This window comes from Ailuropoda melanoleuca, chromosome 1 (assembly GCF_002007445.2).
Source record: "Ailuropoda melanoleuca isolate Jingjing chromosome 1, ASM200744v2, whole genome shotgun sequence".
NCBI classification, from domain to species: Eukaryota; Metazoa; Chordata; class Mammalia; order Carnivora; family Ursidae; genus Ailuropoda; species Ailuropoda melanoleuca.
The window spans coordinates 109,099,626-109,121,906 of NC_048218.1; the positions used below are offsets into that span (position 1 = coordinate 109,099,626).

General features: G+C 60.6%; 2 protein-coding genes across 3 annotated transcripts in view; both read right to left on the reverse strand.

Annotated features, from left to right (window-relative positions):
- Positions 1 to 4,653: 4,653 nt before the first annotated feature.
- Positions 4,654 to 6,769, reverse strand: MYL7 (myosin light chain 7). Its single transcript, XM_011230796.1, has 6 exons — positions 6,587 to 6,769; positions 6,320 to 6,395; positions 5,930 to 6,034; positions 5,465 to 5,543; positions 5,288 to 5,336; positions 4,654 to 4,755 (listed from the first exon to the last, which is right to left on the reverse strand). Exons 1-6 carry the CDS (start codon positions 6,767 to 6,769, stop codon positions 4,654 to 4,656), a joined length of 594 nt encoding a protein of 197 aa, XP_011229098.1.
- A 2,087-nt stretch (positions 6,770 to 8,856) lies between these two features.
- GCK (glucokinase) overlaps positions 8,857 to 22,281 on the reverse strand; it is a 39,341-nt gene continuing 25,916 nt past the window's right edge. The window contains exons 1-10 of one of the 2 annotated variants that reach the window (XM_034664905.1): positions 21,012 to 21,059; positions 17,061 to 17,223; positions 16,363 to 16,517; positions 15,234 to 15,353; positions 14,025 to 14,120; positions 13,770 to 13,869; positions 11,927 to 12,110; positions 10,913 to 11,068; positions 10,162 to 10,395; positions 8,857 to 9,888 (exon numbers count right to left, since the gene is read on the reverse strand). In XM_034664905.1, the coding sequence (XP_034520796.1) occupies positions 9,744 to 9,888; positions 10,162 to 10,395; positions 10,913 to 11,068; positions 11,927 to 12,110; positions 13,770 to 13,869; positions 14,025 to 14,120; positions 15,234 to 15,353; positions 16,363 to 16,517; positions 17,061 to 17,223; positions 21,012 to 21,059 (1,401 nt within the window). In that variant the 3' untranslated portion in view covers positions 8,857 to 9,743. Of the gene's footprint in view, positions 9,889 to 10,161; positions 10,396 to 10,912; positions 11,069 to 11,926; positions 12,111 to 13,769; positions 13,870 to 14,024; positions 14,121 to 15,233; positions 15,354 to 16,362; positions 16,518 to 17,060; positions 17,224 to 21,011; positions 21,060 to 22,281 lie in introns of those variants that run through there. The other variant, XM_019804659.2, reaches the window with a different exon arrangement.

Here is a 22,281-nt window from a genome sequence, read left to right on the forward strand (position 1 = left end):
TGCCCCCAGCTGTCGGGGGGGGGTCCCCACGGCCCTGAGGATCACGTGCCAGCCATGTTCCAGGGAGGCAGGGGGAGGAGGGCACATGAGACATGAGATGAAGCTACCACATGCTGCGGGTCCTGACACCCGCCTGGTCACACCCACCAGCAGGTGAGCCTCAGAAGGGGGCCGCAGGCTCACAGAGGCACTCGCCACAGCCTGGCACCGGACTGCTCAGTGAGTGTCAGTCCAGCCTCTCCTGCACAGAGGGGGAAACCGAGTCCCAGAGCAGGCGCGTTCAAGGTCATGCACGCACACAGGGAGGGAGGCCGGAGCCAGGCCTGTGCCTTGGCCTCCAAGAGGGCCTTCTCCAGAGCAGTGCCTCTGTATGTCCACATCCCCAACCTGTCAGGCCAGAAGAGTCCAGAAGGCTCGCTGCAGAGAAGACGCCAGGGTGTTTGGACCTGTTATTTACTAGTCTTTTCTACATGACGACACTCCCCTGCTTTTTCGCTGCAGGGTTTCAGGGCAAAGCCCCAGCACTGGTCTCACAGACCCTCCCGCCCAAACTGGAAAGGTGGACCGCTCAGCCTGTGGTGGAGCGGGTGGGCTGGAGGGTGGGCGGAGGAGGGGGCTGAGGGCACGGCCACAGCTCGAACCTCAGAAGAGCCCACGCTCGTGTCCTGTCCTGAGCTTTATCAGTGGTGTGACACTGGAGCAGGATTGTGTGCTCCACAGCCGCCACTCCCCANNCACTCCCCAGCTCTGGTGGCGGGGGGAGGGGGGGGCAGGGCCCGGGCGGGGGGCTGAGGGATCTCAGGACAAAATCAGGAGCTCCCTGGCCACCGAGCCAGCAAGCCTGTGGCTCTGGGGGAGGGAGCTGCTTGCCCAGCTGGGGAGGCAGTCAAAACAGAATCCCCCGACACAGAAAACCTCTCCACCAAAGTCACTGAATAAGCATTAAACCAGAGCTCGGCACTTATCACAGGCAGCGGCTGAGAGATTCCAGAGACCAGGAGTCTTGCCTGTTCACAGCCAGATCAGCCCATCCACAGGGTTCTCCGGGGAGGGCACCGACCACTCACAGGGACCTGGGTTTGCTAACTGCCTTCTCCGGAAAACCACACTTGTCTCCTCTTTAGGGCCAGAAGTAGGCTTCACTGGAGTCCCTGTGCCTGAGGCTCTGACCCTCCCAGGAAACTGGGAAAACTCAGAGCGGCGGCTCCCAGCTGCTTGGGGCTCTACCTGGGTTGTGGAACTGGCCAGAAGCTTCTTTAGTTGTCAAATAGATGGAGGCAAAAAGAGGGACAGAACTTACACGTTTTCTAAAGAGAATGTGCTAAGAAAGGGAGGAGAAAATCTGTTTCCTTTTTTGCAACAGGGAGTATTAACTTCGTCTTATTTTTAATGTACATTTGCCTTTACAGGCGTCCCTGCCTGCCACCACTCCGAGCCCAGCTGAGGGACTCCAAAGCCCAGCGGGCTCAAGGGCCTTCCTGAACAAAAGTGTTTGGGGAGGGGGGGTGTCTCTCTTTAGTCTGTATTTCCAACCAGCCCCCCTGTGAGGTCTGGGCTGCTGCTGGGGACATCAGCCTTTGCATCTAGGCTCTGCAGGGTGTTGGAGGAGATGGGATGGTGTTTCTCTTGCAAACCCCCACCCCCCAAACATGAGTCCCTGGCAGAGGTGAAGGAAGGGGGCCGAGCTGTCGGAAGTTCTCCCAGAGAGCCCTGGGAGATTCTGGTCCCAGTGAGGGCAGGAGGCCCTGAGGCCTCCTCCTCACGGACTCCCCTGAGCAGGTTGTGGGTGAAGTGTGGCGAGGGCGCCCCAGGACCAGGAGCCCCACTGCCTTGCCTGGATGGGGGTGTGTGGCTCTCACAGCAATGAGGTTTCCAGAGCTTGTAGGAAAACAGGAAGTCAGGGGGATTTGGACGCAGCCTCCGCGAGGTTCCCCTTGGGGAGGCCCAGGTGGCTACAGACCCTGAGACTCCAAGCTCGAGTTCAGCCCCTCAGGTGTGTGTGTCCAACAAGGTGGCCCATCTGTGAGCATGTTTGTATGGTCTCTGCTCTCTGGAAACAAAACCTTCCCTCATTTCTGCAGAACAAGCAGATGCAAGCCTGTCCAAACAAAATGGGCTTCCTTTGGGCCGGGTTTGCAGAGAACGCTGGCGTGACCCGTTTACTGGGTTGGAATCCAGGCGCCCGAGAGACTGCAGGCCGGCTGCACAGCTAACTCAGCGCCGTCCAGTGGAGAGGGAGCAGGAGCCAGAAATGCGTGCCACAGACGGCATCTAAAGTTGCCTGGTAGCCACGTCCAAGAAGTAGAAACAGGTGACATTGATTTTAGTAGTATTTATTTTCAACCCAATATATTGAAAATAGCATTTCACCATGTAATCAGTGTGCAAATCCTCAATGAGATATTTGATATTCTTTTCCCCAACAAATCTTGAGAATACCATCCCATCTCAGCTCACACCGCATTTCAAGCGCTCCATAGGCACAGGTGGCCAGTGGCTACCATTTTGGGCAGTACAGGCCTCTCTCCTGTCCCCAGTCTGTTCCCTGTGTCTGCATCTCTCTCTGTATTTTGTCTCCCCCACACGAACGCTCTGCTCTCAGTTTACTCCCAACTAATTAATACAGGCAGTTTGGGCGCGGAAAGGACTAACGGTACCAGGTAACTACACCAGCGGTGGGAAAAGAAAACTTTTTGAAAAGCAGAATTGTGACCTGCATACAGATATACAATGAACACCTGTTAGAGATTTTATGTACTCAAGGCTCCTGGGCCGCTCAGTCGGAGAAGCGTCTGCCTTCGGCTCAGGTCATGATCTCAGGGTCCTGGGATCGAGCCCCACATCGGGGTCCCTGCTCTGCGTGGAGTCTGCTTCAAATAATAAAATCTTTAAAAAAAAAAACCCAGATTTTATGTACTCATTAATTCACGAGGGGACCAATAACGTCGTACAGAGGCTCCGAGGGGAATTCAAATAGCAGATGCATAGACAGCTCGCCCTTGAACAACACAGGGGTGAGGGGCACCAACCCACCCCCCACAGTTGAAAATCCACTTATGACTTTTGACCCTCCCCCCAAAAAACTTAGTACTAACAGCCTGCTGGTGACCAGAAGCCTTGCCGATGACGTGCGCGGTCAGTCAACACATGTTCTGTGGGTTGTGCGTGTTGCGTGTGATATTCTTGCAGTGAAGTAAGCCCGAGAAGAGAAATGTGAAAAACCTCACAAGCAAGAGGAAATGTAGTGCTGTCTTGTACTGATCGGGAAGAAATCTGCTTGCAAGTGGCTCTCTGTAGTTCAAACCCGTGTGTTTTAGGGTCGGGGGAACAGTTCGGGAATGCTGGAAGGAACTTGCTCTCCTAACAGGTGCAAAGCTGGCGTCCCCCGCAGAGGAGGGGGGACCACATGTGGCCACAGGTCTAGGCACCGTGGCCTTGCTGTTGGTCACCTAGAGGCCCCGCAGAACCAACCGGAGGCTCTGCTACGGCCCGTTTGGAAGACACCTGCGATCTCTGTGGTCTGCTGCGTCTTTCCCAAGGTTTTTCTGCAGAGGCTTAAATTATGATAATGCCCCTTACTTTCTGAAATCAGTTTGTTGAGCAAGCAGAACTCATGTGTGCGAATTGAATTGAGAATCGAGGATCTTAAGCGGGCCTGGTTGTGTCCCCGTTCCCCTGTCCCGTCCCTGCTCAGGCAGGGAGTCTGACATGGGGCTCGATCCCAGGACCATCATGATCACAAATAAGTATGAGAAAGTGCTAGAACTTTAAATCTCAAGTCTCAATGTCGTGATTGAAATTGCCAAGTCCTAGATAAAAATAAAAACTGAACACCTCTCGGGGGAAAATGCCCTTCCTCTTGCTTGCCTTCAGGGAGGGAACGTGTTCAGCTGCCCATCTCTTCCAGCTGGGGGGGCTGCAGCCAGGCTTGTGGGAAGGGCAGGGTGGAAGGGAGGTTTGTGCAAGGGGTTGCCCCTTTCTCCCTACTCCCCCCCCCCCATATCTCCCTGCTGTCCTCCAGTTCCAGGATGAAGGCAGGTCCTCCCTCCAGCCCCTGGTTTCTGCAGATGAGGTGGGGGATGGGACACCAACAGTCCTTTCCCCAGAAAGAAAGACTCTCCCTCTCTCCAACCTTTTACCACCCACCCCCACCCCCCGGAGTCATGAGGCCCGGTCCGATTTCCTGTGGAAGTCTGCACGCTCTGGTGTGCTGTGGGGGCACCGTGCTTGTGAAGTAAGCATGTGTTTTCAAATGGGTTCCTCAGCGTCTGCCATAGACACACACACACACACACACACACACACGTGCAGGGAGGCCCACCTGGGCCCTTGGCAGAACGTTTGTGCGGTGGCCTCAGGATGCAGAGCACAGGGCCCACCACGCGGCTGGCGCGGGCCTGGTGGAGGCCGCACAAAGCCCACCAGCCGCTCTCCTGGAGATGTGTCCTCCCCCTTACATGGGCTTACGCGGCCCATCGTCGCGGAGCAGTGTGGGGTGGATAGAGCCGAGCTGGCGAGGGGCCTGGGTCCCTCCGATCCCCCTGCTGTCCCCACCCCATCTGTCACAGACAGGTCACCACTGCAGGTGTGATTGGGAAGCAGCATTTATTGTGGTGGCCGCGCAGGCCGCCCCGAGTCCCAGCCGCGCCGGGCTCACTCCTCCTTCTCGTCCCCGTGGGTGATGATGTAACACAGAGACTTGTAGTCAATGTCCCCCGCCAAGTCCATGGGTGTCAGGGCGAACATCTGCTCCACCTGGGGGGGCATGGTAAGAGGCAGCCCAGCCAGGGAGGCCTGGGATGGCCAGTGGCCGTGACCTGAGGGACACCTGTGACCCCTCACCCTGCGCCCTGACTCCCAGCTCCAAACTCCAGACTCGGAGTTAATGTGTTTCTGTTGTCTGACTCTGGGCAGGCTAGGGAAATGGGGGTGGAAGGGGGGTCTGAAGGGGGCTGTGGTTCGGAGGGCCCACCTTGGCGATGGGGTGCCTCCGTCTCTTCTCTGTGCTGCCCTGACCCTACATGTACAGAGCCTCTTCCAGATGCTGGAGTGTGACTCTCTCATCACTGGGCCTTTGCAAACACAGCTCTCCCAGCCTGGCGCACCCCCTCCCTTCTGACTCCACCGCCTTCACCCTCCGGGGCTTGAGGGAGGTGGGCCCTCCTCTACACAGCCATGCTCGGTGCCCACGAGGGTGGTGGGTCAGCAAGGCCTGCCCGGCGCCCTGCAGGGTAAAGGCCCTGTGAAGGGGTGTGGGGGGGGGTGTCCGAGGAGCCAGAATCCTCACCTCCGCCAGAGAGAACTTGTCTGCCTGGGTCAGGAGAAGCTGCTTGAACCTGGGGAGAGCCGAGGGGTGGTCTGATGGGGGCGGGGCGATGAAGGCTCCCATGGCCCAGCGGCCACCCTCACCGGGAGGCCTCCCTCCCTGCGCTGCATGGTGCCCCTTCCCACCCAGCTCACTTACTCATCCTTCTTCACCACACCCTTGCCGCTGGGGTCGAACATGCGGAAGGCGCTCAGGATGGCTTCCTCGGGGTCTGTCCCTGGGGGCCCAGGGGAGCCAGGTGAGCACCAGTGCCCCCAGCCTCCCTGGCCCCCACCCAGGAGGACCCCAGGGCGCAGGGGGCCCTTCACATCCCGGAAGAGGCGGAAGCATGTTTCCTGATACAAAGTGTCCCTTGGGGCTCAGAGAGGCCAAGACCAGCGCTCCTTGTGGGCAGGCCTGGCCAGGAGACTGGGATTCGGGGTTTGGGAGTGAGGCTGAGCTGAGAGGAGGGGTGACCAGTGCCCATGGGTCTGGGAGGAAGGGGAGAACTCCACAGGCTCTGGGTGGGCCAGTGGCAGGGAGCGTCCAGTTGACGTCCGGGTGGGGCTCAGGAGGGGTTCAGGCAGATTGCAGGCTGGGAGGCCCATCCCGGCCCAGGCTGACCATTGAGCTTCTCCCCGAAGAGCGTGAGGAAGACAGTGAAGTTGATGGGACCCTTCCCCTCCTGCAGCATGGCATCCAGCTCCTCTTCTGGCACGCTCACCTTCCCTGGTGGGGGTGGGGCACGCGATGGATGTGGGGCTCAGGCCGGCTTCCCCTCCTTCCCAGCCACAGAAGGGTGGAGAAGTGGGAAGTGATGGGGAGCTGTGACCAGTGGGGGAGGGGTGTGTGAGGAGACTGAGGGGGAGGGAGGTGTGAGCAGGGAAGGGGGAAGGCCGGCTGCCTGGCAGAGGAGGCCTGTGCTTTCTCAGTGGCCTCCCACCAGCTGGCTGACCCAGGGCTGCTCCCCGCTGTGAGCAGGCCCCAGAGCAGGGGGAAGGTAGAAGCTCTCACCGAGCTGGGAGTAGGTCTCCCGAAGGTCTGACTTGCAGATAATGCCATCGCGGTTCTGGTCGATGCAGCTGAAGGCCTGCGAGGTGAGGGGCACAGTCTCCGAGTGGGAAGAGCCCCCACCCCAGGGAAGGCCGGAGGTGGGGAGGGGTCCTGAAGGGTGGAAGGAGCAAGGACAGGGGCCAAGACCACTGAGTACAGAGATGAGGGGGTGTATGCAGGGTGGGGTGCCAAGACCCGGTTCCAGGCCATCGGGGCTGGGGCACTCACTTCCTTGAACTCCTGGATCTGGGCTTGCTCGAACATGGAAAACACATTGGAAGAGCCTCGCTGGGCCTGCTTGGTGGCCGCGGCCTTGCCCCGGGTCCCCGCCTTCCTGCTGGCCTGCAACACTGTCGGTGGGAAGAGGTCCTCTCCCCGGCTCCCCAAAGACTCCCCCCTTCCCATGCACATTCCCGGAGCGTTCCCAGGAGAGCCTAGGTCAGGGTCCTCTTCCTGTCTCTGGAGACTACCTCTCCAGGCCCAATGCAAGGACAGAAGTCACTGGCTGTCTTCCCCCAGCCCACGGGACAGCACCTGGGAGCCTGCTGGCCCCCGGCTACCCCACCCGGCACTCACCATCTTCTCTCTGTGGCAGCTGGGTTGCTGCAAGGGGCCCCCATCCCCTTTTATGTTTCTCCTTATCACCTGGAAAGCCAAATAAGGACAGGAAGAGAGGACAGGCCCAAACTTGGCAGCCCTGCCTGGGCTGGGGGAGGACAGGGCCCCAGGCAGATTCCAGCCACGTTCCTGGTGACCTTCAGGCCCCCTGATGTCTAACATCCGGGCATCCAGCTACAACGGTTCCCAAGGGCAGAGCTCACAGTCTCACAGCTCTCGCCACTCTGGGTGCTGAATGAGGTATCCCCCCAAATGAGATGTCTCCCGTTACCCCCATCTGAGTGTCCCTCCTGCAGTTCCAGCCAAGACCTGCCCAGTCCAAGAGGACAGCGTTTGGAGGACTGGCCTGGGGCCTCTACAGGGCTTGGGAAGGGCAGTGGGTGGTCCCGAGGATGGTCTTTGGCTGGAATCCCCCAGGGATTCCCAGAGGTTTGGGTGGACAGTGGCCCTGGCCTCTGGCTCCTTGGACAGAGGGGCAGAAGGCAGCCCTGAGCTGGCTGTGGCCCCAACAGAAGCTGTGAGTGACACTTGTGGAGCACGGTACATGACCTGGACCCCAAGCCTCTCCTTGGACCTCCATGAAAGTGGTCGTGAGCCCCTCATGTGAGGCTCCGCTGTGGAGCCGGGGGTCAGACACCCTCTGTTCTGCCCAGGCTGTAGGCTTGCCTGCTCCTTTAGGGCCCAGAGAAGGAATGGGAGCTGGGGACCTTCTAGAACAAACACTGTGGGCCCAATGGCTGCCCTCTTGGAACCCGGAGCAGAGGGGAGGGCCCACAGGCTGCCCACCCTCCCTCCCCCGGAACCTGGCTCTGCATGGCTGTCGCCTGCTCCTGGAGGGGGACAAATGAAGAGGCCAGCTGGTAAAGCAGGAGTTTGCATGGTCCCTGAGACCCAATGCCTGTTTCGTGTAATGAGAAGTGTTTGGCAATACCTCCTTTACTCTCCTGAAAGGAAATCCATAAAATGTGTAACCCGCGCACAAAGAGAACTTAAAAAATCAATAGGATTCTCGGAGCTGAAGGAAAAGAACAGCTAAGAAGTCGTTTACGTCAAAATGGGGTCCAGCACGAATGCCACAACACGAGCACTGTGGAGGGAGTAACCGGCCACTCGCACAACCTTCTAATGCATAACTGAGATTCAAGAGAACTAGAAAGATCTGACCCGATCCCACATGAGACACCCGGAAAAACGAGGGAACATCTCAGACCCATGGTTCTGGGTTAAGTTCTGAATGAAAGAACAGTCCCTGCAGTAACAGTTGCTGTTGGGCAGTTCCTCTCACTGAAGAGTGAGCGCGTGTTCTAATCCCACAAACGGTGTTGGTGTTGACGTGTAACAGGGCGTAGCTGAGAGGTGGCGCTAGGCCCTCGGCTTGGCTAACTCAGAGTAGGCAGTCACCCAAGAGCATCTGGAAGGACCTCGGCAATCATGTGATTTCGTATATCCCTATCCCCTTCCCGTCACTGTCACAACCCAAGTGGCTCCAAGGGGGCCCCTGTTGAGCCCAGCCCTGTCCCACCTCCCAGAGCAGCACCCCGGCCCCCAGCTCCTTCCCAGGCACTCCGGGAGGCTGTCGGAGCCCATGGGTCCCCATGCACATCCCACAGACGGCCAGCCGGGGCCCGGGGCTAGTCCCATGCATCTGACCACCCTCCCGCCGATGCCGCCTCTCTTCCTACAGCCTGTGTGTCCCTGCACGCTCCCCGGCACAGCTGGCTGGAGGGGATGGCGAATTCCCAGACACTGAGACTTGCAGAGCGTCTGCGCGCCGGTGACCACGTCTCCATATTGTCCCACGGCCCTTGTGCACAGAGATCAAAGAACACTAATCAAGGCCATCTTCTGAACTTTTAAAACTTTAATTAAAAAAACCACACAGTCCCAGGTTGGGCATGAGAGGTTGGTGTGGCACATGGAGGTCTGGTGAGAAGAGAGAGGCCCGGGTGGTCCCTTGGGTGCTGAGTGCTGACGTCTCTTTCCAGGCCAGCCCTGTGGGAGCTGAGGACTCGACCACGGAGGTGCTCCCAGGCCTGCCTGGGGGTGTGTGTGGGGGGGGGTCCTCCTCATCCCGTGTCCCTCTGGGCAGGGAGGGGCTCTGGGGCTCTGTGTCTTGCACCACCTGGGAGGGTCCATTCCAGAACCACAAACCACTTATGGATGGTGACAGGAGAGCAGAAAAGCCACCATCGCCAGGTCTCAGGGTCCAAGCAGCGTCCACCGTGGAGGTGGTCCTCTCCCATTTCCCGGTCCCCGCCAGGCAAGAACCCCAGTCTAGGTCTGGCCAGGTCAGCAGGGCTGCCTCCCCAGTGGGTTGAGTTCCCAGGCAGGAGGACGGTCCAGAGTACAGCACCCTCCCAGAGCAGGGCCCAGGCAAGGCTGAGTCAGGCCAAAGGCTCCAAGAGGAGGCAGTGCAGAAATGCAGCAAAGTCCTGAGTGAGCAACTCCCTTCTGGGTCCTTGATTCCAGCGAGACAGGTGAGGGACTTCGGGGGTCTCCATGCCTGCTCACCTGAGCCCCCAAACCAGTCAGGGCCTTGGGCTGTCCCACCAACCACCTCTAAGAGAAGAGGTCTGCTGGTGGCCCCGAAATCCCCCACGGGCCTTTCCCCATCTTTCAGGGTAGCAGTGGGGATGGGAGGCGTCCAGGGTCCTTACAAAGAGAGACCTCTTTCCTGGGCGAGGCTGGGGGCACCTGTGGGGAGCCAGTCCCCTGGGGCCCAGGTCCAGCGAGCCACTGCCTCCTCCTTGCCTGGCGGCCTCCGCTGTCACTGGCCCAGCATGCAGGCCTTCTTGCAGGCCACCGCGGAGATCAGGGCCGCGCCCCGGCCACTGCCCTCCTCCGACGCGATGAATGTGATCTCGCAACTGGGCGTCAGCCTGCGTACGCTGGCGTGGAACCTCTCCTTGAAGCTGAGCAGGGGAAGCAGGGCTGCCGTCGCTCCGCCCTGCACTCCCCTCCTCCCTGCACTCCCAGACCGCCTCGCCCCCGCTGGCCCCGCAGCCGACCGAGGAGTAAGCCTAGGGGACCCTCCCTCCTCCTGGTCTGGGGGCCCAGGGAGGGGGACGAGGGGATAACCCTTGGGACCCCGGAGTGCTGGTTTCCGCTCGCTTTCCGCCTTCCAGACGCGTGCCCGCGAGGGGCCGCTGGGCCCCTGGAGAGGGCAGGCGACCACGTGGTCTCACCTGGGGTGCAGCTTGTACACCGAGCCGTCCACGCCCACGGTGATGCGCATCACGTCCTCGCTGCGGCTCTCGCGCATGCGGTTGATGACGCCCGCCAGCCCCGCGGCGCACATGTGCGCAGCGCGCGTGGACACGCTCTCGCAGGCGCGGCGCACGATGTCGCAGTCGGTGGCCGAGGGCCTCAGCCCCAGCGTGCTCAGGATGTTGTAGATCTGCTTGCGGTCGCCCGAGTCACTGCGGGGCGGGGGCGGCCGGGGGGAGGGCGTCGCTGGAGGGTCGCTCGGCCTCGGGCCAGCCCGACCCCAACAGCGGCGGCCTCTTCCCCTCCCCCTGCCCACCTCACCCAGGCAAAGCGCTTGGGGCTCGGGCTCCGGAGGGGAGCGGGTCCGATTCCGCTAGGGACCAGCAGTTAGCTGGTCATTGCGCCTCTCTCTAAGCCCAGGGTCTCCGCTCTAACGTGGGCGACACTGGCGCGCCTCGGGGCTGTTGCGTGGATGAAGTGAGACGATGTCCACGGCGGTGGGGAGCCACGGAGGGGACGCGTGGGCTGCGTCAACTGCCCGGCTGCAGGCTTCCCTGCGGGCCACACGCCGCCCCAAGACCCTCGCTCCGGACCCTCGGGGCCCCGCCCACACCTGAACCCCGCCCCAGGCCCCTGCGTCCGCGCCGCAGAGCCCTCCCCGTGAACGCGGCCCCTCCCCTGCGCACCGCCCCCCTGGACACCGCCCCTCGCCCAGCGCGCCCAGCGCACCTCTCCACCTGCGACACGAAGCGCGTCTCGAAGGCGCCGCGCGTGCGCAGCTGTTCCGAGGCCTCCCCGCGGAAAAGCAGGTTTTCATCCACGAGTTTTAACAGCACGAGCCGCACCAGCTCGCCCATGTACTTGCCGCCGATGAGCTTCTCGTACCTGCCCAGAGGGCGGCCGGGTCATCCCCGTCATCCGCGGCAGGGAGATCCCCATGTGCGACCACTGTGACACCCTGCTTGCCAACCTGGGTTCGTACCCGTTCCCTCATTTATCAACCAGGATTTTAAGATTAGAAAGCGGTCGGGGGCCTCGGGACTTTGGTCTAGGCTGCGACCTTCCTCACGAGGGCCCTGCGCTGAGCCCGCTGCATCCTCCCACGGCCGCGTGATGGGTGCAGTTCTCATTGCCCCGTATGGTTGGGAAAACAGGCTCAGGACTGGTGGCCTGCCTGGGGCCCTGGGCTCCCGGAATCTGCCGAGCTGGGCCTCTGTGAGCCTCTGCATTTTCATCTCTAAGTACACTGAATCCTACTGACCTAGTGGAGGTTTCTGAGGGCCAAAGAGGAAGCTGATGAAGGGATTAGCACGAGCTGGGCCACTAGGCGGTTAATTAGGATAGCCATATCTTAGGACAAGCCCTGTGTGGGCTGGTTCTCAAGCCTTCCAAGCCAAACCGCAGCATTCCGCGAAACACTACTGTTCATTCTGTGAACGTGGACAGATGTCTCCTCCAGGGAACTCTGGGTTGAACCCAGTGAATGTTCCTTGGGGGGTCTCAGAGCCTCCCTATGCCTGGTCACCTGCCGGGAGGGAGGTGATCCTGGCCCATCTGTCCACAGACCCTCTTTTTGGCGACTAAACCTTCAGGGCTCTCACTGTTCCGGGTTCACAGGGGGCCCGTGAGTGCAAGGAGGGAGGAGCCAGCTTGGTTTGCTTTTCCTCAGAGTTGTTTAAAAACAAGCCCATTATCTGCCTGCCTGAGCAGGGCGGGAGGGGGGGCAGTGGGGGTGGTCCTTACAGCTGCTGGCCGGGGTTCAGGGAGTTCTCGTCCACCACGCGGTCATACTCCAGCAGGAACTCGTCCAGCTCTCCAGAGTCCCCAAAGGCGCCCCACTCAGTGTTGACGCACATGCGGCCCTCGTCCCCTTCCACGAGCTCCACGTTCTGCATTTCCTCCATGTAGCAGGCGTTACAGCCCGTGCCTGTGGGGACCGCGGGGTCAGGCCCCACGGGGGGCAGGGTGTGTGGAGCAGGGGCTGCAGTCCTGGGAGCCCGCCTCTCCTGATTCTCTTCACCTGCACTCCTGCAGGCAGCCCCCTACCGCCCTAGCTTCCCTGCTAACTTGCTGCCACACCCACCCCTGCCTGGCCTGGGGAAGTGGAAAGGCGGCTCTCCCAGGCGCTGAAGGACCTGGGTTTGCTGTGTGACCTGGTGTTGATGAGCCCATCTCTCTGAGCTGTTCCTCACCCCCAGTAGGGGATGGTAACATCTTATTACCTGCGTACTTAGGAGGATGGAGTGAAACGTGTCAAAGTGCTTTGCCAACTAGTTTTGCCAGCTTTACATACATGTCTTTGAGCTTCCCTGTCCTGGGCCCTGTTTGGGGGGCACCCCGAGGTGAGTAAGGCACAGCCTGGGTCCCTGGGACTACAGGTGGTACTGGCTATGGAATTTGTAATTTGCAGAGTCCCTTGCAAGGTGAACACGTGATGTCCTTTGCTGAGAAATTATGATGTTTCTAAATGGTTTCTGAGCGTCACAGCATGGGCAGCGTGCCCTTAACAGCATCAGGGACGTCAGCTCTAATGCTGGCCAGTGGACCTGCCCCACAGGAATGGGGGCCCAGTGAGGCAGGGCCTTCCCATTTTTTTGGTGCGTGTGTGGGGAAAAAAAAACCCGGAAATCCGGACTTTGATGTGCATCCTCCCAATTTTTGGATCTTGGTCATTATCATAAAGACGTTTTTAAGCACTGAGCAGAGTGTTTGCAGGGCAGACGTGAGCCCAGGCCACCCTCGGCCATCTCTGCTCCAGCAGGGGTGTGCTCGAGGCGGGGGCTGCAGAGCTCAGAGGCCAAGACAGGGTGTCTTGGGGAGCCGTGCCCCGACACAGTTGCACCAGGCATCTCTGAAGGGGGCAGCCAGGAGAGCAGACTCCAGGAGGAGATGTGAGCAAGGGGAGGAGGGACGGAGCGAGGTCAGGCAGCAGCTGAGGGTGTGGATGGGCTGCTGGAGACGGGTTTGTGAGCACAGACGGCCGGTCAGGGTCAGGGCTGGCTCTGAGGGGCCCAGCGAAGCAAACAACTTCGCCACTGACCTTCTGGGGAGCCAGAGCCCGGAGACAGCAGAAAAGTGCTCGTGTGCCTGTGTGCCCAGGAGATAACTGATGCTCAGGAGCTCCTGGGAAAGGCTGAGGCCCGCTGGGGCCGGTGTGGCTCCCTTCCTAGCCTTCACTTCGGGCAGGGATGGGAAGACCGTCCGGCAGGGGTGGGGGTGGGGAATGATGCCACCTGTGCTTATCCTCTTCCACAAATCTGTCCAGTTTGGTCAATTTACCAGACAAAGGGAGTTAATGAAATCCTGATGGGCCAGGCGGACCTGTAGCCCGTACGCTGTGTGATGCAGGGACTTGGGAGTGTTGGCTATACTAGCTGCATTCAGGACATCCCCTGCATTTCCCCAAGACCGCCCCACACCCTGTCACCTGTGGGGTCCACGCCTGGCACAAGGGGCCCTGCTCTGACCATGATCCCTGGCCTGGTACTTTCGGCCCCGAGCCCTCGCGCCTCGGGGCCGGAGACAAAGGCAGGCAGAGGCGCTGTGCCACCGAGGCCCCTGGAGAGAGCAGGGCTGGAATCCTTACCCACAATCATGCCAACCTCACACCGGCGGTCTTCGTAGTAGCAGGAGATCATCGTGGCCACCGTGTCATTCACCATTGCTACCACGTCCATTTCAAAGTCCTGCCAAGAGGCCCAGAGGCAGCAGTGATGGGGCTGGGGTGTCGGCTCGGGCCGCTCTGGGCTCGTCCAGCCAGGGGAGGGATGCCCCGGAGGCCATCCCTGGCATCGTGGCCAGAGGGAAGGCGGGTTCCCAGGGCAATCAGGGGGTGCCTCACCCCTCTCCGTTTGATGGCGTCACGGAGGAGCCCCACGATGTTGTTCCCTTCTGCTCCCGAGGCCTTGAAGCCCTTGGTCCAGTTGAGGAGGATGCCCTGAAGGAAGAGGAGGGCCTGCTGCTGCTGATGACCGCTGGGGGAAGGGTGAAGGCGTCCCACTCAGGAGACCATGGCTTTGAGAAGTGTTGGAGACGGCTCTATGAATACTTCTATTTCTGCCCATGCAAGAGTGTTTCTAATGGAAAGCCCAGGGGCATCACCCAGAGGAAGGATGAGGTCCGGAGGAAACGGACCTGTATAACATTGGGGTTCCTCCCCCGCAGTACATCCAAGTGGAAAAGGGTAAGCAATAGTGGCGTCACCCCTTCCTGGACAGTCTCCCCGTGCCCTGGAGCAGCCGGCCTGTCCCTGTCCTTCCTGCACTGTGGGGCCCGGGCTTGGAGAACCAAGGAGCACTGCACTGGCTACCTCTCGGAGGTCGTATGTATTTTATATGTATTTATAACTGATGTGTGTAGACGTGTGTGTAATTTATACACATGTATATGTGTATAATTGATGCGTGCACATGTGTGTAATGCATACGTATGTATGCATGTACCCTGTACACACATGTAGAATTGATGTGTGTGCATGTGTGTATAATGCATACATATGTGTGTGCACGTATCCTGCACACACACAGAATTGATATGTGTATAATGCACACGCGTGTGTATGCATGTATCATGTACACACATGTAGAATTGAGTGTGTTGAAGTGTACATATGATTGACCTGTGTGTGCATATAGGTGCGCGTATGGCTGACTTCTGTATGTCCGTGTGCATGAATAATGCACGTGTGTATGTGTCTAAGTTGTGTGCGTGTGTGTATGTGCATGACTGTGGCAGGTGAAGCCTCGGCCCCCCGCACGGTCCTGCCTGTGGCGCCGGTGGCCCCAGTGTCACATGGCTGCGCTGGCGACTGGCTGCCTGCCAGCACCCTCTTCCCGCTCGCTCAGCCTAATCCTACCAGCCTCACCGGGCTCTGGGGGCTTTGGGCAAACGGAGTCAGCTGTCTCTGCTTCCCAAAGTTGCAAAAAATGTGAGTGACAGAGGCACGGGTTGAACCCCAGGCTCTTTCCCAACACGGGGCTGCATTGGAAGGCACGAGCAGTCCCGGGGCGTCTTTCTCTGGGGAACGTGTGCACCCCCGACCTGGCCCCACCTTGTCGATGTCTTCATGCCTCACGGGGAAGGAGAAGGTGAAGCCCAAGGGCAGTTTCTTGTGCTTCATCTGGTGCTTGTCCAGGAAGTCGGAGATGCACTCGGAGATGTAGTCGAAGAGCTGGAAGACACACCCCAGCTGCCCGTCGGCCACAGCACCCCACTGCAGGCCCCGGGAGAACATGGCCTCCGAGCCTGCCCTTGGCTCCCCTGTCCTAAGTGCTGCTGCCACTGGGACAGCACGACACCAGGACTGGCCTGGTCCCCAGCCCAGCTGCGCGCTGTCAGCCTGTCCCTCTCACTGGACCCCGTGACATCAGCTGCAGACTTCGGACAGAGGCATGGCCATAGCCATCACTCGGATTTCTGTCTCTACCACCCAGAGTGTCCTTTGCGGCCTCCAGGTGTCCTGGCCGCCCCACGCCCGGCCCTGCTGAGGACTAGCCCCTACCCTGCTCCTGTGGGTCTGGCCACAGAACTGGGTATTGCTGAGTGCCCTGCTGATCGGCCAAGCTCCCAACTGGGTGCTGGGTCCCCATGAGGCATCCACACCACCCCCGCTGCTTTGATTCACGGCCAGTCCGACGGCATGCAGGGGTGTGGCGAGGACCAGGCTGCCACGGGACTCCTGCCTTGAAACCCTGGCCCCCAGGGGATGGGCTCTGCCTCCACCCGCCTCCCCGGAGGGCTCCTTGTACTTCTATACCCTCTCCTGAGCCCTCCCCACAGGCAGGGTAGCATTCCCGCCTGGGCAGACATCAGGACTGCAGACCCCATTTGGCGTCCCTGCTGGTGGCAGGTGAGGGGGGGACACATAGGGAGAAGGCAGAACGCATGGGCTGTGTGCTGCCTGCTTGGACCAGCGTGTTCTCTCAGCTGCCCTGTCCCATGCGTGATCCTTCTGGGAAACTGGGCAGGGAGGTGACCTGCTGTGGCCATGCCTGGTGGTGGTCCAGGTAGGCCTCTTGGCTGCCTCCCTGGGCCCTCGGAGGCTGGCTGGCTCTCCTGGCCACAGGTGCCCCTGGCCCTGGTAGACAGGTGGGCCCTCCCGCCAGGACTAGCAAGCTCGCAGATCCTGGGCAGACTGGATCCCTGGCCCCCCGGCCCCCAGCCCCTGGCCCGCGGCTCACCATCTCAGCGGTGCCAGTCATGGCGTCCTCGGGGATGGAGTACATCTGATGCTTGGTTGTCACACTCCACTGCCCCTCCTCGCCCTCCCCCACCTTCACCAGCATCACCCTGAAGTTGGTGCCGCCCAGGTCCAGGGAGAGGAAGTCCCCGACTTCTGCAGCCACAGGGAGAAGCGCATCAGCCTCGGGGCACTGCCCGGCAGGACCCCAAGACCAGGGAGAGAAGGAGAGGAGGGAGTGGGGGGGGATCAGAGGGGCTGGACCGGGGGCTGCTGACACCAGGCATCTGGGGGGCCCTAGCGTCAACTGTGGAAAGGGTCAAAGGTGAACTGGGGAACTCGGTGGGAATTCCCTGCCTTGGACCGAAACCATCCCAAGCCCAGGTCTCCAGTGAAGACCGAGTGAAATGGCCCAGACTCAGGATTGGGCGGGGGGGTCCCCCCACGGACCCTGGAGAACGAGTTTCATATTGTGAGATGCACACGGCCCATTTTCGGGAGGCCGGGGAAGCTCGGGGTGAGAATCAGCCTGTGTCAGGGCCGACGTGGGGAGGGCCTGACTGGGGTCTCTGGGGACAGTCTGAGCCATAAGCGAGGACCTGGGGGGCCTCTCCCTGCTGGGGCCTGGGGCTGGCTGCCCCCCATGAGGAGCCGCTGGCTGCCGTGCGGGGCGCCTCCCTGCCCGCCGGGGCGGCGTACCTGAGCCCTCCGGGGTGGAGCGGACGTAGGTGGGCAGCATCTTCACGCTGGCCTCCTCGTGGGTCTCCAGCCGCAGGCCCCGCGCCATCTCCTTCTGCATCCGCCGCATCACCTTCTTCAGGTCAGCCTCCTGCAGCTGGAAGTCCGCCAGGATCTGCTCCGCCTGCGCAGGGGTGGGGGGAGCAGCTGCGTGGGCCGGGGGGCCTGGATGCCCCAACTCACGGGCGTCCCCCACCCACGGCGGGGGGATCTCCTTTGCTCTCTGGCCCTGGATCCGAGATGACCCCTCAGTTCAAATTCGCCGTTAAAACCAGCTGAAGAGCTGGGGCAGTAGCGGTCCAAGAGCAGCCCCTAGGCACGTGCGGCCCGAGGCTCGCCGGAAGGGGAGGGGCGAAGGCAGATGTGGCAGCCCCTCTCCGTAGCTCCGACGCCCGCTAGGGGGAGGAGGAAGGCACCAACCAGCAGAGTGGGTGAGATGTAGCGGGAAGAGCCTGTCTGGAGGTCAGCGGGCAGCTGGCCTGACTGTCACAAAGACCTGGTCATTCTGCCACCCGAATTAACACTGAGGGAATAAATGGGCCAGTGTGCTCTATTAAGCACGGCAGCCCTCCCCAGCCCACGGGACAGCCCTTTTGCTGGTGGTTTGGTTTCGTGCCAGGCATGTAGCCCAGTTCTGGCCAATGACAGGGAAAGAGGTGTCCGATTTTAGCAGGATCTTCCCTTCCTGGGAAACTCACACTCTGTAAGTGTGAACACAGTGGTGTAAGAGTGTGATGGCCGGCACTGTAGCAGCTGTCCTGTGACAATGAAGAGACGAGGCTGTTGGCAGGTCAGGATGGTGGGAAGAGAGGCAGAGCAGCCCGGCCCCGATGTGCTGGCCAGCCCTGGACGCTCCCACCTCCATGTGCTGGTTGTGGGAGCAAACATGAATCACTGGAAGCCATAGTTAAGCCAGGTTTTTGGTTCCCCACAGCCGACAGCCTTCCTAATGGGTATAGGTCCTTCCTTAGCGACTGCGTCCCTGCACTTAAAGTTTAAACCCAGCAAAGGTCACAAAGGGGTGGGGCTGACAGAGTCCGTGACAAGGCACGCACAATCAAACACCAATGTTTGCCAAGCCATTCTGCAGCTCTGGGCCCAGGTGGGAGTGCAGCCCCAGAGACGCCCTCTTCCTTGGCGGAAAAATCCAGGCCGTTCTCAGAGGCCCGCAGCCACAGGCTGGCCCCCTCTGTCTGTCTTTCACACACTTTCAAATGTAAAATGTGCCAGCAAGCAGTAGAAACACTAACACGTGCAGAATTCTGCCAACACGCCACAACCAAGCCGAGCGCAGCACACCGGCTGTCGCCGTAGGCTGGGAGGAGGTGCCAGCAGTGGCTTCGAGAAGAGCCCAGGCTCGCAGAAGTCTCTTGTGAGCTGCCTGCAGCAGCGTGCCTCGTGGCCGGCGCCCCAGGGTCGCACACACCAGAGCTGCTGTCTGAAGTCCCCGAGAGGCTGCCGGGCTGGGCGTATCCCTGGAGACAGAAGTGTCCAGAGGGACCTGATGTAAGACACCATAGCCTCTTACCACCGGGTCAAAGGGCAACCTGGGGTCCCTAGCAACATTTAATTTCAACCTAGTCGTTTCTCTCCAAGAGTCCGTTCTGTAGAAAGGGTCCTGGAAGCACATACGGGCATGCAGGGACTCAAAGACCCCCATCTGCCCAGGGATATCCCATCCCTGCCGGGACACCTGCCGGGACAGCACACAGCAGGAGTGGAAGGGTGAGATGTTTCCATTCTGTCCATAAAGTTGCATCTGGCTGTGGATCTCACTTGTCCTGTACAACACTCTCAAAAGCTTAAGTTTGCTGCCAACATTTAAATAAAGACACTTGTACAACAGACAAATCTGGGTTTGGCAGCGTGTCTGCAAAAGCAGGGCTGCGTTCTCGCTGGGGCTGTGGGGAGGCCACCCACCTGGGCAGGGTGCATGGGGCGGGGGAGCCTGTCCCTGGCAGTGAGGGTGTGTGCAGGAGACACCCGGTCACCCGCCCTCATGCTGGGCCCTGCCCAGGCAAGGCTCTGTAGGGTCCAGCACTGTCCACACCACAGGACTGTGGGGGACCCACGCCCCCTGGACCCCCATACTGTGTGCATTTCCTGTTCCTCGGTGTGTACAGGTGGGGGAGGGGTGCTGCTGGGAGGTTCCTCTAGGTGGCCCCCGGCTGACACTGGCTTCTGGCACACCTTGCATCGGGGCCTATAAACGCTGCAGCCCTGCGAAGAGGGGGCTTGGACCTGTGCAGCCCCCTCAACCCCCAGGGCCATGTGTCTGGGGGACATGGGTGGGGCTCAAGTCACGGGGTGGGAGTCTGCCTCACAGAGCCCTTGCAGCCTGCCCAGGAGCAGGCCCTGGGTGCCAGGCCCTGCTCAGGGCACCCCTGGTTTGCCCTTATCATGAGGAATCACCCCAGGATGCAAGTACTGTAGGAGCCCCTTTTCTTGCGGGGAGGAAGCTGAGCACCCCGGCACGCCTTCCCCAGCCCAGGGCTCCAGAAGGTTTGCACCTAGGTGCGCCAGCTCCGAGCCCCACCTCCCACTGGGCTGCCTCCTGCCCCACTTTGGGCCTAGAGCCAGCCACACAAGTCTCCTGCGAGTGTCCTGCTGGGTCAGTCAAGCTGGCCTAAAGGACCTGCCGGGAAAGGCCGGGTGCTGCCCGATGAGCCCTGAGAAGCTACCTGTCCCCCCTCCCCGCCCCAGACCTTGGGGGACAAACAAAGCTCAGACAGAGCCTCTCCCCCTTTCCTCCCACAACCACCCCCCACCCCCCACCTGCCAGGAGGTCACAGGACACATCACTGGGGCTCATGGCTACATCCAAACATGGGGGGGGGTGGTCTCTTGCCTGAGTGTCTCCCCCAGGCTCCAAGCAGGGCTTCTCATGCCCCGGCCTGGGCTCTGCAGGGCAGACAGGCAGGCTGCCCAGTGCTCTCTGACTTAGGGGCTCTCCCGCCTGGTTCTCCTGGTGCTCGGGGCAGGTCTGGGCTCCCGGCCCAGGGATCCTTTTCCCCAGGAACATGTGAGCAACTGGCCCAGGGTCACCCATTGTGTATCCACAGCCACCTGAGATCCCAGAAGCATAGGACCCAGGCTGCCACTGGACCCATGACAGGCTCACACTGGCTGCTAGAGACGGGGCCAGGCGCTGGAACCCACAGGTCATCCAGGCATTTGTGCAGGGACCTCATTCCCTGGTCCTCAGGGGCCCACAGCTCCATACAGGCTGGCCTCCCAGGACTGTGCTGGGGTAGAAAGGGCCTTCGGGTCTTCTCCTCAGTGTCCTCATCTGTCAAGTAGAGGCACCCCTAGGTATCCTGCCTTCTTCTCTGGGTGCCGGGGAGGAGGTCCCAGAGCAACAAACACTGCACATAGGGGGCAGGCATCCTGCCAGATGAGTCCCCCAGATGTAACCCCCATCATCCCCACCCACACAGCCTGACCCCTCCTGCTTGCTTCCAACCTGACACCCGATGACCTTGTCCAGGCCTGGGGCCTTGAGGACTGTCTACACACTGATGCCTGGGTACCCGGAGAGGTGCCTCTCCCTGAGATGGGGTGGGTAGGGTGGGAAAACCAGGAGCTTGGTCTCAGCACGTTGGCATGTCTGTTAGCCGAGGGGACATTGGTACCAAGTGGCAGATGGCTATGTGAGGCCTGAGCTCAGGGGACAGTCTGGCCTTGTCAGCCCCAGGAGCAGGGGCCCTAGAAGACGCCAACCCTACGGACCCCTCCTGGAAAGTCTGGACCGTGGGTGTCAGGAGGGGGCCGTGGGGAGGGCATCAGTGACAAGCCCAGCTGCCCCTCAGCCTGAATGCCTCCTTGCAGGGGTCCAGTGCCAAACCCACTGCCCCCCCTCCCCCCCATTCATGGGGCGGGGAGCACTCTCCCTCCCTCTGGGATGGTCCTTACCAGATTCGAGGCTGGCTGGGCCTGGATTCTTGTGGCAGTCATTGCCATCTCTCTGAGGGGCCAAGAGGTAGGTTTTTTAGGGAGGTGGAGATGCTCCGGCCTGCTGAGGTGCAGGGCTGGGCTGCAGCCTGGAGACCGAGGCCCACCTGTGCAGGTGAGGGCCACCTCGCAGGAGAGCTGCCCTCGGCAGGCCACCCAGGGCTTCTGCAGGGAAAGCGCTCACCCGGCTGCTGTTGAAATACTCTGCTCACTGCCACCAGGTCAGGGGGGCCAAAGGGCAAAGGAGGACTGCACAGGGTCAGGGCTGACCAGATCCGCGGGTACAAGGCCAGGGGGCGGTGCCCATGCTCTCTGCACCCCGGGGAGGGGACAGAACTAGTATATCTGCCTTCCAGTCCTTGGAGGTGCCAGGGCTGGTGGTCGCCACACTGGGGGTGAGGGCAGGAAAGTGCAGTGCAGAGCCCCGCGCACAGGGAGGCCCCCCCCCCAGCCCCAGGTCCTGGCCCTTGCAGGTCAGAATGCAGCCACAGGAATCCCTGACAGATTTTCAGGAAGGCTGGAGGAGACCCTGCCCCGCCACAAACTTCATTAATCCAGCAAGGAGAGTCTTTAGACAAGTGGGCTGAAAGACACAATCTTATATAAAATAGCATGATCACTGGAGTGACTTTCCATCACTCTAGCTATATTCANCTTCTCTGCCCCACCCCTCCCAAATCTGGTGCCCGTGTCCCTTTGGTCAATGAGGCCACAGGATTGATAGGGGGGGTGCTTAATCCCTCATTTGGGCCAGGGAACTGGGGAGGGGCAGGGAAGGAAAGAGGGCATCTTCGAGACTGGGAGGTGGGATGCCACCCCAGTCGGCTGCCCCCAGCCCAGGGCCAGCCCCCAGCAAGTGAAAAATGCTTGTTTTTGCCAGGTCTTATAAACTGTAAATCTGGGTTTGCCTCTAAAGGTCGGCAGATCATTCTTGGGTTTTGGGCAGTAGAGGTCCAGGCGGGAGCTCGCTCTGGGTGCTGGACAGCAAGCAGCGTCCCCCACTCCTCCCACTTCTCCCCCCTCCCCCTCCCCAGCCCCCGCGGGGAGAGAACTTGCTACGCCCCAGACACACCACACGCTGGCACCTGCCAGGCCCTGCTAAAAGTAGCAGGAATTACGCAGTGGTTAGGGTGGGGATGGTGGACGGACAGAATGCCAGACTCTCCCGCCAATGGCAAGTGTGGTCACCTGAAGAAAGCCCTTGACACGATCGATCCCTTTCCTAAAATAG

Bases quoted from the DNA above. Each gene is read 5' to 3' on its own strand.
- MYL7 (XM_011230796.1), bottom strand. From the start codon at position 6,769: ATGTGCATGGGAAGGGGGGAGTCTTTGGGGAGCCGGGGAGAGGACCTC. The intron at 6,396-6,586 runs GTGAGTGCCCCA...CTCACCTCGCAG, and splicing joins AGATCCAGGAGTTCAAGGAA to GCCTTCAGCTGCATCGACCA. The intron at 5,544-5,929 runs GTCAGCCTGGGC...CTGGGCCCCCAG, and splicing joins CTTCGGGGAGAAGCTCAATG to GGACAGACCCCGAGGAAGCC.